Source organism: Perkinsus marinus, assembly GCF_000006405.1.
Source record: "Perkinsus marinus ATCC 50983 genomic scaffold scf_1104296975926, whole genome shotgun sequence".
NCBI lineage: Eukaryota > Perkinsozoa > Perkinsida > Perkinsidae > Perkinsus > Perkinsus marinus.
Window position 1 is genome coordinate 295,462 of NW_003200605.1, and position 15,883 is coordinate 311,344.

A 15,883-nucleotide genomic window follows, 5' to 3' on the forward strand; every position below is an offset into this window, starting at 1 on the left:
GTCTTGACCAAAGATGATAAGGTTATCGTCTTTAAGTGGTATTGAACAATTTTTTTGATGAGTGCTACTGGCTACACTCGTGGTTGTGTGGTGGGATCCACTCGGTTTACAGTCAGCTGTCGAGTTGGAGGTCAGTGGTGCGTCTGAAAGGCCCAGTATGAGTTGTCATTCATCCCTCGAATGATTTGATTGCGGCTGATGATCCACGTGATGCCTCTCGGACCTGCCCAGCGACGTTCATCATCATGCCGAAGTTTCACGTCTGAGAGGGATCCCCGCCAAGGTAGACTTGAGAGTAAACATAAGATAGCTTCCTATGGTGGAGTATAGTCTCCACTGTAAGATGCTGTGGTCAACTTCTGTCTGATCCATAATATTCATCCTGAGCTATTACTATTGTCTAATGGCAGATGAGGAACGCCACTAAAAGTTATACGGAACGAATACCTCCTTCAACCAACAACAACGTGAAGAGCAAGAGGCTGTCTACATCGCCGACATGATGCGTCGATACACCGGAGAGGATGGTACACTTGATAATGGCGATTAACTGATTCATCTTGTGATCAAGACGTACCGAAGACTCCCATAGCTCACAGTAGGATTTGACTTGAATTGAGGTTGTACAATCGATGTTTTTCGGACTTGGTTCAATTCGGGAGGGTTCTGAGAGACCACACTGTGAGGAAGAAAGGCCTCCGAGGAGCAGTAGCCTCAGAGATGCAACCGAATAACAATTTTTTCTTCGACTTTGCTGTGAGCACAGTTCGATGATGTCGGCGACATACAAGCAGCACATCTCCCGAATCATCCTACGCTGCACATTTCGAAGGCTTATTTCGCTCTTGGAAAGATCAATTTCTTCAGACGGGGCGGCTATGCCACTTTAACTTATGCATTGATCGAATCGATTTTTTCGAATGGGGCGGCTATGCCACTGCAAGATATACCTCATTACAATCAATATGTCCACGCTGGCTGCTATTTCATCCCAAGCCATACCTCAAAACAAGCAATTTCCCTAAATGGGGCGGCTATGCCACTTAAAGTTATGCACTGATCGAATCGATTTCTTCGAATGGGGCGGCTATGCCACACCACTCTAGGCCATAGTACCATAAATTTCACAGTAGAACGAGCTAAGATGATGAATTCCCTTGTTACACGCCCGATTCCGCCCGGAGGCAGATGCATTCCTCTTCTCCAATGTGCTCAACTTAGCCATGTATTCAACAGCAATTGGCTACTGGAAGTCGACACCGCATTCGGCGCTGGATAGATTGTGATTCCGTTGAGGCCACTATAAGATCCCATGTAGTTTGTGCTCGCGTTGCTTTCTCTCAGCAAGGATAAACAGTGTGGTTGTTCTCCTAGTACTCTCCGAAAGTCGGCTTTCTATCACATTTCGCAGGTTGCAGAACTCTTTCTTAGATAGTCCTCTTTTTTGCAATCCACACTGTGGATACCACTCAGTATTTCCCACAATACACTACTCCAAGCACGCATTAACGCCAACAGTGAACTGCTCAATGAAGATCTGTTCATATCTGCTCTATTTAGTTGAGTGTCCGTGCTACTACTGAATATTCGAGCCTCGACAAAATGCCTCGAATTTCGAGGCATTTTGTAACCCATTTTGCACACGTCCCTATTGCGAGCCCAACTGAGCAACACAATACTCAATAACAGAGACAAGAAGCATGCTGTTCAGGCTCCCACAGTGAAGCCACAACACCTGCACTGGACGATGCCCGGACTCGCTATCACCAATGACGACATACTCAATGCTACGCACGGCTGGGTAGTGGTTGCATGTACAGCCCTTCTGACAGTCTAGAGGGAAGGCGGAGGGAGTGTTCACTGCCGAAGATCCGCTCATCGAGGCGTATGCATGGGAGACGGAAACGTCGTCAATGGCTACACCCTACATGATGGGATACTCAAGGCGCTTGATACAGACTTAAGACCTCGCCGCTTTTAGAGAAGTCCCCTAGAATCTTCATCTTCGACAGATTCCACAATACCGCTGCAATCTCGCACTCAGTTGCATCGGTGAATGGAAGAGCTATTGCATCAGTCCGGATAATTATTGTCCAAGTACACCCACCGCTATTCAATGGGTCCTTCATCCAGTTCTCACCAGAGGCGAGTCTCAGCACGGTCGTCTGCTCACTGCCGTCCCAAGTCAAACTTCCAGCCTGATACGGCAGGTTGTCACCGCCAGAGCCAACGATGGGAGTCTTGCTCACCTGCGTTTCCCTAACGATCCTCAGACCGCGCTGGTTGTTGCATTCGGCACATTCTAGTGTAACCCTGAGCAGTATACGAGCCAAGTTACTAATCTGCAGCAGATTCAACCGCCCACCAGATATTGGCTTTGTTGAGAAAATCAGAAGCGAAGTCTCCATAGGTGCTTCGAACTGTGAAGGATAGATAGCCACCATAGGCCCCTCGTAGATGCTCAGCTCTGTAGACGGTCGAAGCTGATTCACGGGAGAACTCGAATGTTGTTATGAAGCAACCGCTTCCTTTACTAGATGTAGATAACTATGAACATTGTCATGGGTAGATTTCCGACTAGGGAGTTAGCGTGAAAGTAATGCGTGTGCCCACTGCTTACCAGTGACATTGTACTGTGGTGACACGAACTTCCACTGTACTATATCCGATCCATCGCTGAAGTCAGTGTACATGATGTCATCATAGCCCAGACAGTAACTGTTACACCATTGGGCAAACTATGTACACCGATCTCACCGATCGAGACCCCCCAAGGTGTACGGCTGATGCTCGGGAGCCGTTACCTGACCATCACAGCTCGGCGTCATGTCGACGGGGAGAAACCAACCTGATTGCCATTGTCTTCGATGGTCCATCCTTGACAGCTGTCTGTGAAGCTGGATGCCGCTACGAAACCCTGGCCGTTAGCGAAGACCACCGTTCTGTGAACATGTAATCTGGCTAGGTCCGAGGAAAGGGATCACCCTAGATCGCTGGTGTTGGCCGAAACCGGCTCCTTCACAGAGTAATGAATATGTGCCCAGCTCCCTGAAGACCGCTTCAGAAGGGAACTAACTAGACCACCATTTTTCACCTTCAAAATCCTCTGCATAATCGACTGGCGGCACGTAGACTATCCGGGCGTAAGCATCAGTTACCTATTCCAGCATCGAATGATCATAACAATCCTATGTATGCTATTCATGCTTCGTAGGAGAGTACAGTCGGAGAGGAGCGCACTCACGAGACTGCAATCGGCCCTGTTCACGCTTGATCGTTCGAGAATGATGGGCAGTGGGACAACGCATTTATTGAGAACCGGATACGAAGCATACAATAAGTCAACAGTATAACAAGAAGCTCACGGCTAAGCATGGAATTGACCGATGGAAGATGTCCGAGAAGCACACTCTTACCTTGAACGGCAGCATGTATTCCTCCAGCACTACTGGGGCTGTATAAGGTGCTGCATTAAAGGATCGGTACGACTGTGAAGTCTCGTACAGGTCTCCTCGCTCAGGAAGGCTCTCGATGTAGTACTCAAGGGAAGCGCTGGCGTCTTCATGACCTGCACTTGGTTTGTACGACTGCTCACAGAAACGCTGAGCCGACCTGGCAAGGTGAAAACAGTCGGTGTCTGAGGCAGAACTGTGATAGTGAGATGCCGCGCTATAGGGTTGGTCTTATAGGACTACTGAAGAGGAGTCGATGCTGGCCTGGCGAGGTGTGGCAACACTACTGGTGGATAGATATTGTCAAGGTCGCTCAAGACGGGATCGCTCGATAACAGGAACAGCAACAGGGGAATATATTGGAATCGATGTGAATTGCTTCGAAACATTGCGTGTTCGAGTGAAATCCTGATGATGGAAAACGCCAAGTCGAACCGCTGATGGTGAGAGCTCTCTCAGTGCTCGAGAGATAGCTGTACAACGGAACTGCGAATTGGAATGGGACGCAGTTGCATGCTGATCGAGAGCAGGGATGGCGAAGTCAAGAACATGTAAGTGTACAATACCAAACGCCCTAAGCCTGTACAATGGTGTCGTTGGTTATGACCACTGCCTAATACCAGACGTCTAATAAGCCAACTCTCAATCCTAGTTAACATCAATCGTAATGTGGCGAAGTCGCGAGTAGGAATTTCTGCCTACTGTTATCAAGCACGCTATGATCTAAGGACATCCCACTGAGCAACTTCACAACTCCGGTAATACCTCCATATTGATGAACCCAACATACACGAGCAAAAGGGAATAGCAGCAGAGGCTCCTTTCCTGTCCACCTCAAGCTGACACTGGAGCGTAAAGTTGGGTAAATGGAGCTCTGCAATGACCAGCATAACCACAACCATGTGGACCATCGAAGATAATACTACCTGAATTGGAGTTCGATGGCTTGGTCGAGGAGTGGTAGACTGATGTCGTGGCCGATCTCCCACGGTGGCTGCTCAACCGACAGACTCCCATCAGGATTCACAGTACCAACAGCATGGACAACGATACTGAGCAAGCACCATTTCCAAAACTATCCTACTCGAAGCTTTGCTACTCTGTTCCCCCTCGAGAGGCCGAAGCCGCCAGACCTTGCACACAGAGGAAACCCTGCTCAGGACGGCAGGTTATCTCCCCGGTGTCTGATGCCATCACACTGAACATACCATTCTGGGGGTTCGGCTGGCTGGCCAGCTGAAGAAGATCGGTTACATTAACACTCAACGTCGAAATACAGGCACGAGTGAATCGCTAGAACCCGTGACTATGCGTAACCGGTTTCCCTACACTTCCGAAAAATGTATCACAAGGTTAACGAGAAGCACAAAACCCTTCATACGAGCTGCGTTATTCGGTTGGAAACGTATTACCTTCCCTATCAGCCTCACACGCTGTCCCACCATCCTCTGTATGTACCTCTGATTGACCAATGGACCCATTGTAGTGTCCGCGGGCCCGCCTGACATCTGGTGATCGATAAGCTCAATTAAATATCTTCACAGCAATTCACCACCAGACGTCCATTGAACCACTGAGAAACTCAAAGAGGATATTACAATTACGACTGAAGCCTGTCATGCAGTCATGTTCTCTTGCTTGGGGGGTACACTGGGGGGGAGCGAGGAGGGCCATCAGCCTCGTCAGACCTCGACACTCGAATCGGAGTCCCCACCAGTGCAGTGCGTGCGTGCAGACTTATCTTCAGCGCTCGCCCTCACGATCTCGAAATCGTATGACGCTCACAACTTCGTGTGATCGAGCATACAATCGATTCGAGATCCGGTGAGGATGATGAATCTCCATTCAATCACAACGTTGGGGAGCGAGGAGGGCCATCAGCCTCGTCAGACCTCGACACCTTCAGAATCGCCGGAAAGGCTAGTATGGTTGGAAATTTTCTAGTCTCCACTGGCATGGTTCGAATCTTATCCCAAATCCCTTCACCTCATGCTCGTATACTCCTACCGTGTCTCTACATATTTTCAATAACCGTTATATCTGACTAAAAACAACAGGTCCAGGGAACGAACTCGGGATCTAGAGCCAACCTCATACATATTGCAGAGATCTAATGCTCCCTTTCTCCGACTACAATATTCTACGCAGCCGAAAGAATTCCTCCGGAGTTGAAGTGTCACCATCCTGAGCTCACTCCTTGAACTTACCCATTTCTCTCAAAGTCGCCGACAAGTGGACACTAACTTCTCCATCGTTTCCCTCCGCTTTCCCCGCTTGCGAAATCAACTACCATATTCACTTCTGTTCAACATTTGCTATACAACCGTACTCAAGCGGTAGGGTATAGAGATGTCACCGAGGCCGACGCTGACAGTCTGTATGAAGTCATTCCTTGCCCTCCTGCTACTCCATTCTCAACAGGGGCACTCACCCAGCTAATAGATAGTGAAGCAGTAGTCCCTCCCGCGTCCGAGAAGAATAGAGTGCCCGTGGTACTCCCTATGCCCACCATTGCCTCTAGCACGAATAGTCAAGATCGATCACGCAGAGCTCTCGTGTATAGCCCAGGGAGGGTGATGAACGATAATAGCTGCCGGCGATGATAACAACAGTGACAGGCGTACGTTGAAAAGCATTGAAAGCAGCGATTCGAACGCGACGGGAATCAACGTGAGGTAACGCGGTGTCACTGACGCCTAATGAAGCCATGCGGTGCCTCTTGATCATTGGAAGACGAAGGCCTCGAAAGAGAGACATCACGCATCAAACCCTGCTTTCTTGCCCTCTGTGGCTACCCGGGAGAGGGAAGTAAATCGCGCACAATCGTGAATCATGTACCTGCGCATCTTCGATTGGCCTGCGCCCGATGTCGTTGCGTATCTATCGGTTTCGGATCTAACGGTTTCGGATTGGAATCACCAGATTCACAAACTGATAGCTTAGTCCGACCTAAAATATAGGATATTACTGATAGTCCCTCCGGTTAAGTCTATTTATATTCATTTTTCGGCGCCTCCGTTTGGCAGCAATCGGAGACAAAAACACCTGCAAAGGTAAACCCCCCCCCCAGTCTCTCGGTCTGTCGTTGCTGATCGGCTATCTGCTAATCTCTAATCACCGTATCGTCTCGTCTTGCCGCGCTGAGCAGTGGAAAGTATGGCTATAACTGGACCTAGTCCTAAAGGTAAGGCTGAGGCTGAATCTAAGTCATCGATTTCGTATTGCTTCGATTAACGTGATGATCCTCTATCCGTCGACAAAAGCAGGTCGTCTCCTCCTCTGTCTCCATCCTCTCACCAACGCTGTTCACAGCTCGAATTCCCTGCGTTGCACAATTGTTCTCGAGTGATTTTTTCCGACAGCATAAGTCCTCCCCTCTTCTTTGGCTGCGGCACTGCTCAATAGTTATAGTGACCTATTTGTTCTCCAGTACATCGTATATGTCTTCAACACTATACGTAACGCCACATATCGCTGATAGCACTCTATAGCTCTGTGCTCCCGATGTGTTGTCATACGACGCCAAATCCTTAGTTTACTTCTGTATTCTGCCGCTTGACAAGGCGATCCTATGTTCTCTCTGTTCTTTTCGTGGGGAGGGCAGCTGTTGAGCCTTCTCGCAATGACAGAAGTCGGCTCTTCCGTGTTTAAGGGCGATAGCTCACTAGGCCCGTAATGCTCAACAACAGATCCATCCCTCTCTCTATTAGATTGGACTGACTCTAGATGGGAGTTCGAACTGAGAGTGCTGGGAGAACCGCGCGAGCCCGGCCTTGTCATCGGAAGCCCAGTTACCTCCGACCAGCAGAGACAGAAGGCGAGTTTGCCATACCACGACAAGGGCATTCATGACTTCTGTCTCCGGTTGAAGGCTACGTTACGGATTGCTCCCCAAAAGCATTGGAGTCTCCCTCCAGGGAGAGAGTCGCGGTTGGCACGTTTCATAACGGCTTACTCGAGCTAGGCGCCGTGAGGATCCCGTCGAATACTTCTCTCTCATAAGATGGTTTCTCTGGGTTAACCCGATGCTAATCCTTCCTATCATCCTCGCCATTGTCCTCCGTGCCAGTCTGCCAGCTCGAGCTCAGCCATTGATCGTCAAAAAATTGGACAATAATGTGAGGCTCCTAGCAGGATTGCTCGACCGAGTCACCCACACTCACGCGTTTATTGTATTGGGAAAGCATCTACAATTCCCTAGAGCGATGGAGTCCGTGTCAGGTCGTGGATAATAGCACTGTTGCCACGCTAGGGTACAGCTCGATAGTGGTAGGCTGAGCGAGAGCAGTTTCTTCTGGCACCATATGCTCATACGATCAGATGGCGTCCCCTCATCTGCTAGTTCAAGCTAAAGATATTCCTCCTGCTGTTATTGGACTTCAAGTGAGCTCCTACCTTTCATTTAGGCTCGCAAATTACATCTAGCTGTTCACCGCATACTTTTTCACACGTGTTAGCATATTCTTAGCTTTGCTCTGTATGTCTGTCGGTGGACGGGCGAGCGGTTCCTCGGACTGGCCTCATCTGGTTGGAACCTCCAACTTGGAGGTAACTCAGAAAGTGTCAATGTTATTGTCGTTAAGACGAGCGCTCAATGGATGCGCGTATCAAACGCGTGTCAGAGATTGAAAACTACTAGCTGGAATCACTTCCAGCTATCTCTATAGCGATAGTCATATATGAAGCTCTCGATGCCAGTTACGCATGCATGGTCATTAGCGTTTGCGAAGCTCGCTTGCTTTCCTCGTGGAAGCATAGTTGGGTGTGAGATGTCTCCTAGGTTGATCGGACGACCGTCTACTCCCAAGACTCGCGTTTCTGGATCCAGTTCGATGTCGATCCTGATAGCGAGGAGTTCCTCGTCCTCCGCGCTGCCGTGTGCCCTCTCCGTAGGGAGTTGGTGTATGGCGTGTCAAAGCTCGTGTAAGTCCCTCCTACCTATCTGGAGCGGATTCAGATCCTATCTGATTGGCTAGGAAATCAGCATTCAATTACTGTCAGATTCACCAAGACCAAAGGAAGAGTTGTATATAATGCACAGTAGGAGAGTAGAGGAAGTTGAGATTCCGCATCAGATTCGTTCAGAGCATTTCCTGCCTTCCCATATGGGGATCCGGGTGTGGCTCAACGACGGAGTCGGGCGGTTGGCAAGTTCCTGTTCCGCACAAGAGCGGATCGAAAATCTATTAAGGGCTCGATCAGGAGCCTCTACACGTTAATGGGTGGTTTGCCTTGGCATGCTGCTACCTTCAGCATGATCGAATCCACGGCGAATGATCACTTTGTTCATGTTATGTGTACTCGTTTACGAGGATACACCCCGAGTATTCCCTATAGGAGAAGCATTGGCATTCCAGCTGATGCGATGGAGGCGGCTGGGAAGCCTGAAAACTCTGTGGAGCCGCTTCTGGGTTGGATTGATAAATTTAAATTGGTGGATCCTTTGCTGAGTGTTGGAGCCGAAAGTTATCCATTGAGAAATTACTTGATGATGGGGGTAAGCTCGTGGAGTTAGGTCGTTGTGGTATAGAAATGAGCAAAATCCTGTGGTAACGGCACTGTGACTACCTCGGAAGCAACGCTTCACGGCAACATGCGTATGAGGGTCTTGTTTGGAGCACTTCACGTTCGTTGTTCAGGAGGGGCTTTGAGTGTTAGTTGGAGTGTGTACCTGTTTCAGGAGGAGAGCTTGTCGCCGGAGGATGAGAGTGCTTGGGAGAATGGGACTCGTGTTGACTCTAAATGGCTGGGAGAATATAACTTTACTTACGGCAACAGACCGTCAGTCGACGGGCTCAAGGTGATAGCTCTATGCGACGCCATATGCCGCTATTTCTTGCTTCAATACAGATCCGGGGAGGTGTAGTTACTGATGGCCCTTTCAAACTCCGTTTCCGTGTGAGGACCATATACGGTCTCACCGACAAAGGGGAAGGTGTGTTGGAGCTTCATTCAGCAAGCTGCCCATCGTTGTAAGATGTGTTACTCGTCGTCACACTGAGAAAAACTCTCCTTTGCAGCGATGCTCCTAGCCCACTGAAGCCATTGATGAGGAGATATGATTACAGGTTAGGAACGTTCTGGCAAAGATGGCGCTATACGGAATCGATCTTAGGCTCTTCCCGACGGTTTTCGATGACGATAAACTCTTCTCATGGACCAACTCAAGTCTCCAACACGGTGTAAGGATTCTTGCCCACCCCGAAAATGATCTTGCTCTCGATCGTGCTATAAGAATGGTGTATAAAGTGTTGCCGAAACCGATAGACGCGAAACGCAAGGCTGATGCGACGCAGTACTTTGTCGATGCTCTTTGCCAACACTTGTTGAAGGAGGAGGATCTGTTCATGGACGAAACCCCGCCGGACATCAGGTCGGATATCGAGATTGACACTGCCGCGGAAGGGGATTCAGATGGGGTCGTTGAGGATCCACCCGACAGTGAGGACGACTTCATCAAAGGCATATGGTCCACTTCGGAAAAGCGAGGACTGGCCTCGAGTTTAATACCAGAAACACCTCGTTCCATTGTTGCTAGAGGCCGCAAGAAGCTAAGGAAGTTTTTCGAGAATCTCGTCTCGCGGAGGCCTCGGCGCTGATGTCATGCTCTTGTTGTTGATGTTAGGAATCTGCGCTGGTGTTGTCTATGTTGCGTTATAGAGATAATTATGAATTGTCTTCCCCTCTAAGGGCTGATATGAGCACGCGCAGGGAGTCGGAAAGGTGAGACTGGGTCGTCGCAACCCAATAGGTTGCGTAGATTTCTGAGGCTAAATTCAACTTAATCATGCTCTGGGACGAACTCTAGGGAAAAGTCGGTTACATGAGCCAAGTTGGTTCATGAACGTGACTTTTACAGCCTAGCCAACTCAACTCGTGAAATTTCGGCAGGCGGAATCGTAGCTTGTGCCGAAACAAAGCCAGCACGTACCCCGCGTGCGACGCGTCATAGATTCATCATCATTGACAACGAGATGACAAATAGATGATAACTGTTGGTAGACCGATAGATAAGCAGAGCGGTAGACGATAGCCATCTTTACCGCGATAGCTGAACGGAAAATGGACAATTGTCATCATCATCGGCGGTCACCAGATCACCCCTTCTCTTCAGACGATTCACCTAGAGTGGTACCGTACTTAGATGTGAAAGCTTCCAGGTCAATTGCTTGATACGAGTGTGATCACCAACATAACTGTTATGTTATGGTGGTATGTCATAACAACTTGTTCTCTTATCGAACGGAAAGACGTATCATACTTGGCGATGAGGTCATTAATGTCACAACCAACTCGGTGGAACAACCCTCTTGGGGATCGACAGATCCGCGAGCCACCGTGGGGAGGGACCCACTGGGCGAGCGACAAAACCCCAGACGCGACAAGCGACAACTAATGGCCTGACGACGGCTGCAAAAATGCAAAGTTTTTATTGACCAGTTCGATTTGAATCATTTTCGCATGAATTACTGCGGGCTCTTTACTATCCACACTACGCTAGTTTGTTTCACAGTTCACATCCTGGTTTTTCACATAAGGTGCGTTCAACTCAATCTTGCTTACTTACGTGCACTTGCATTTTCTACATATTGTGGCGCACCATATGATATGGTCCATATCGTGTGTTTATTACTCCTTGTTCGTTGCGTACTGTGATTAACATCAACAAGTACTAACATTTTAGTGCGTAGCATGTATGGCACCAGTGATCTAATGCTGTGGCGCGGCATCTTTTGCATTAGAGCTGCCAGCTGCTCCGGAATGAGGCAGATAGTTAAAGCTCGTTTCCTACACCTCCACCTCTATACTGGTCACATTGCATGCAGTGCTTGGTGGTAGTTGACCTGCGACGTGTGCCTATCATTCATGCAAGTACTGCAAAATACTTCAGCCTATCGTGCTCAAGCCTTGACACGCGTAGTAGCGACGAGCCCCCGCAGCGGAGGCTCTCCCAGAGCCGACTGCCGGGATCGGAGCCTACCATACAGGTCGACCGTCGAACTCAATCCAGGTTTCTCAGCGTCTTCAATTTGGTGCGCTCAAGCGTTAGGCTTTACATGCAATTTTCAATAACATGAGCTTCATAAGCTCTACAAGCCGTACCTCGCACACACTTTGTCTTTTACTGGTATTAGAACCTACGATCCTCAGTGGAGATTCCCCACCCAGGGAGATCTGGATTTTCCAGACTAGCTGGGGTAGAACTATAATCTCTCAATAAGGGATATTTCGAGACTCTCTGCTGATATATGGAAGGTGACAATAGATTCTTGATCAGAGCAGACAATCTCAGGAGAGATCCATGGGTATGGTAGCTTAGGTGGGAATTGACCTCAAAGTGAGGTCCTTTGGGGATGGGGTTCTCAATATCCCCAGTTAGACCTAGTGCAGTAGCCATAGGAGCCATAACTGGATAGAGATCAAGATCGTCGATTTTACGGTATGCAAAAGCACACAAATCTAGAGCCGATAGATGGCGAATGTCTTCTTCTGTGGTCGCAGTGGAATCCATGGTCGCGGTAAACAGGTTATCAAATACCCGTTATTTCGCATCTGGTAGGGTCTAAGTCTGAGCAGGACTTCAGGAAGAGGCAATGTAAGAAAACTAGCCCTCTTCAAACACTGATGAGGGACGCCTTAACCAGGAAGTTCGGTAGAACTAAATGGCTCTCCTTTTCGAGGCCTCGCTGGAGAGGTTGTCGCCATCTTGAGCTTCTGAGTGGGCTCGGAGGTATGTCGCGGTAGATGCACAGGAAAGAACCCGGCACACATCTCTGGGCCTGTTTCACAAGGATACTTAATTTAAGGCGCCTTAAATATAGGAGCAACTTAAGGAGTTACTTAAGGTATACTTAAGAAGTACTCAACTCATTTCACAACGTTTAGAAGCAACTTAAGGAGCTCCTTAACTAAAGGTCTACTTAAGTATCTACTTAACCATGGTTACAGGTATAGAATAGAGTTACATATTTGGTCTTATAGTATAAATGCTCGAGTGGTTAGGGTGTTCATTTACTATACGATCGACGCAGGTACGAATCTGAGGTATGCTGTTTTTATGGTCGTTTACTGTTTCGCAACTACTTTCCTCGATCATGGTTAAGGACCTTAACTTAAGGTATCAATGGTAAGTTACCATTGGTAATGAGCTGCAAGGTAAATGCTTCTCGACGAGAAGTTCTCGTAATAACTCAAGTATATGCACAGAAACTTAAGGCGCCTTAAGTATTCCAAAACCTAAGGCGCCTTAACGTTTTTACTCAAGTAGTGGAATAGGATGTCCTAATTTATACGCAAGGCGTTACAAAAGTTTAAGGCGCAATTTGCTCCTATGAAACAGGCCCTCTGTTCGGGCGCGTGCTACATTTAATGGCGCGTGACAGTGAGCATTTTCGGAGCCTCCTTAGCGAACGATAAATTGGCAGATAACTATGTCAGCGACTCTCGATGGTGACGTCCAGGCGCTACGAGAGAGGAATACGTTGGAGAAAGATGGAGCTCGGATGGGCAGGGATCATTTGAAAGCGGCCTCAATGAAGGAAATCCAAGCAAGAGACGACCCAGTTGTATTGCTGTGAGTTTTTGACATTATCGCGGATAGCCGTTGCCGCTGTTAGAGAGGATCTCGGGGAGGTCCCTTGGGAGGACGGGCCAGTGATCCTCTGTCAGAAGCTGTTTATCGTACGAAGGAAGATATTATATATAGTCGTCGGACGGTGAGGCTTGAGTGACGACTCTGGCTCGACACGGACTTTCAGGTCCCAACAGTTACTATGCTGTTAGCTGAGCTTCGGCGTTGTAGAGAAGAGCTGCACCGCTTGAGGGGGTGTGATATCGAGACTAGTGCTAAAATGGCTGGTATGAAGACCTTTGCATATTCGAAAAGGTTGGAGGAGAAAGCACAGAGGAGGCGAGCCAGGATCTTGGCGCTCATCCCAGCATGATACGGATGATGTCCGCTCTTGATCTTGGTGGTCGCAGTGTTTTGTGGTGGTGTCATGAGCTTCAGTTGAGCAAAGGACTGAGTATGTAGGGGTGAAAACGTTTTATTAATGTCTAATCATATGTCAATATGTAAGGGAATATCATCAATCGGTTTTATCATAATATTGATAATAATGGGTTTCACCCGTTTAAGTAAGGTGGCGTAAATCTCGGTGAAAAACGCGATATTCGCGGCCTGTACTAGTCGTGAAATATGTTTTTCACTAGTGTTTTTCATATCACTAGGGTGAAACTCCAATGTATTTTATTGATAACGTCTAGTATAATATCTATATTCTAGTATAATGTACTTGTTAATATGTCAGACTGAGTATGCAGGGGTGAAATCTTTTAGTGTCGTGGGTCCTCGGTGATGACCATCGCTCCGATACCCCTCTTACACGCTCTCGGCTTTCCACATGATACGCGAACTGAGTGCGATTTACGGCAGATATTTTTCGGTTTTTTCGGCCGGAGTTTCTATTGAACTTGAATGACCTCCTACATGGGAACACGATCGAGAACTGCTGTTCTCTTTTCCTTACTGAACTGCTTTGGAGTGGAAACCGATTCGTCCACGTGAACGATGGAAACTGTTTTTCGACATCTGAGGCTGTGCAGTGGGAGATGGTCTCAAGGTACTGGCTCCCCTGGTCGGCCTAGCGGTCATAGTACTTTTCCAATTCGTAAGTATGGTGTTGAGCCGTCTTAGGAAGGCTACTGATCGAGGTCATGATAGCAAGCCCCTTCTATGACATGTTGCTTGTCGAGTTTAGTTGTGTAGTGGGCGGGGATCGAACCGGGGACCTCTGTAGATATGGATCAATATGACAACGACTGTTACTCTACTATAACACCACCGGCGATGGTGTTGGACTTGGGAGCTGCCAACTTCCGGGCCGGCGTATGTGGTGATGACAGTCCATCAATAGAGGCATCGAGCGTGTTAGGTAGTAAGGACAGTGCTTGGTCATTATAAAGAGAACCCATGGTTTAGGCGTGAAAAAAGAACAATCAGCCTCCGAGGCGGCGCCCCAAGGCAGCCGTCGCTATCGATCTCCAGTCTCACTATATGATAGCACCTCTACTATGCGGAGTTGCAGTGGAGTGAAGCCTTGCGTATTCTATGACCATCGAGTTCGTCAAGTCCGAATGGACATTGATGGCATCGAGACTATCGCTGACTTCTGTTTCGGCTCTAGAGGTGGCCTCCCATCTACGTCTACAGCTCCATTGCTCATAGTGTCCCCTAACAACATCTCCCCCATCCAACGGTCGCAGATCCTGGATCTTGCTTTTGAACGCTTGAATTGCCCTGCAGTCTATATGCCTCGACGAGCCTCTATGGCGGCTTTCAGCCACGGGCAGAGCTGCAGTCTGGTGCTGGACGTAGGTGCTAGCATGGTCAGCTGTGTGCCAGTTATGGACGGCTTTGTCATGCAAAGGCCCTCAGTAGAGTACCCTGTGGGGGGCGATACCCTGGATGCCTTCCTACTCGAGAGGTTACTAGGCCCTCGATCTCTACGGGACCTTCATAGTGTGCCCTCAGCGATGCGGCTCCAACGAATTCGCGATGTGAAGCACTCCTACTGTGCTCGTCTGGCGACATCACCGATGAAGCCGAAGCAAATTCAAGCCATATTCGGCACTTTAAGTGGTCGGAACTCACCAAGTCCATCGCCATTGAGCTCGCCCCGTAGCACTTGTGCTGGTTTCAATCTCCCAGACGGCACGGATTTGGCGTCGTTGAGGCCCCCACAGGACTTCGCCCGAGCCTTGCCAGAGCTTCTTTTCGACCCCTCTGGGTTCACAAGTGCGGCAAATCGGTTGTCAAGTCACGTGCCTCGGGGCGTCGTACCTGGCACCTCACTACTAGCTCCTGTCAACCTTGCAGGCTTCCGAGGCCTTCCTAAGATGGTCATGGAAGTGGTGCCTCAAATTGACGTGGACGTCAGGCAACGGGTATGTGCGTCAATTACGATTACAGGAGGGCAGAGTTGCATTGAGAATTTACCCCAGCGTTTGCGACAGTGAGTGAAGGAACGTTTACTTTCACGTCGAGGGATGCTGCCCGCCTCAGATGCCTGGGCCCGAACAGTGGTGGTGACACGGGTGTTAGCAGCATACCATCCCTGGCGAGAGTACGTCTTCTAGCAGCGGAGACTCAGGCGGAGCGAAGGGCCTCCTCATGGCTGGGAGCATCGGTAATTTCGTGGCGCGTGACGCGCTCGACAGAGTCTCTGGCTGACAGATATTAGGAAGTTTGTCGTCATTCCAGCACTTGATGGTCACCAAGAAGGAGTGGGCCGAGAAGGGCGCCTCGAGACTAGCTCAGCAAGGGAATATCGCTTCGAACGAGCGAATGCCAATATAGTCGTAACATATACGTAAAATTATTTCTACTGCTACCACCGGATCAGCGTTGCTGCCCTCGAGCCATCAATGCG

General features: G+C 48.9%; 4 protein-coding genes across 4 annotated transcripts; 3 read left to right on the top strand and 1 right to left on the bottom strand.

Annotated features, from left to right (window-relative positions):
- Positions 1-4,286: 4,286 nt before the first annotated feature.
- On the bottom strand, positions 4,287-4,933 carry Pmar_PMAR004514 (hypothetical protein; the record flags this gene model as incomplete). The annotated part of the gene is made up of 4 exons (XM_002765012.1): positions 4,287-4,326; positions 4,379-4,504; positions 4,552-4,688; positions 4,865-4,933. The coding sequence occupies 4 exons, from the start codon at positions 4,931-4,933 to the stop codon at positions 4,287-4,289; spliced, it is 372 nt and encodes a 123-aa protein (XP_002765058.1).
- A 2,839-nt stretch (positions 4,934-7,772) lies between these two features.
- On the top strand, positions 7,773-8,379 carry Pmar_PMAR004515 (hypothetical protein; the record flags this gene model as incomplete). Its single annotated transcript, XM_002765013.1, has 2 exons — positions 7,773-7,835; positions 8,233-8,379. The coding sequence occupies 2 exons, from the start codon at positions 7,773-7,775 to the stop codon at positions 8,377-8,379; spliced, it is 210 nt and encodes a 69-aa protein (XP_002765059.1).
- A 1,162-nt stretch (positions 8,380-9,541) lies between these two features.
- On the top strand, positions 9,542-10,051 carry Pmar_PMAR004516 (hypothetical protein; the record flags this gene model as incomplete). The annotated part of the gene is made up of 1 exon (XM_002765014.1): positions 9,542-10,051. The coding sequence occupies one exon, from the start codon at positions 9,542-9,544 to the stop codon at positions 10,049-10,051; it is 510 nt and encodes a 169-aa protein (XP_002765060.1).
- Positions 10,052-13,401: 3,350 nt separating this feature from the next.
- On the top strand, positions 13,402-15,810 carry Pmar_PMAR004517 (actin, putative; the record flags this gene model as incomplete). The annotated part of the gene is made up of 6 exons (XM_002765015.1): positions 13,402-13,477; positions 14,058-14,165; positions 14,252-14,386; positions 14,434-15,466; positions 15,517-15,640; positions 15,688-15,810. The coding sequence occupies 6 exons, from the start codon at positions 13,402-13,404 to the stop codon at positions 15,808-15,810; spliced, it is 1,599 nt and encodes a 532-aa protein (XP_002765061.1).
- Between the last annotated feature and the right edge of the window lie 73 nt (positions 15,811-15,883).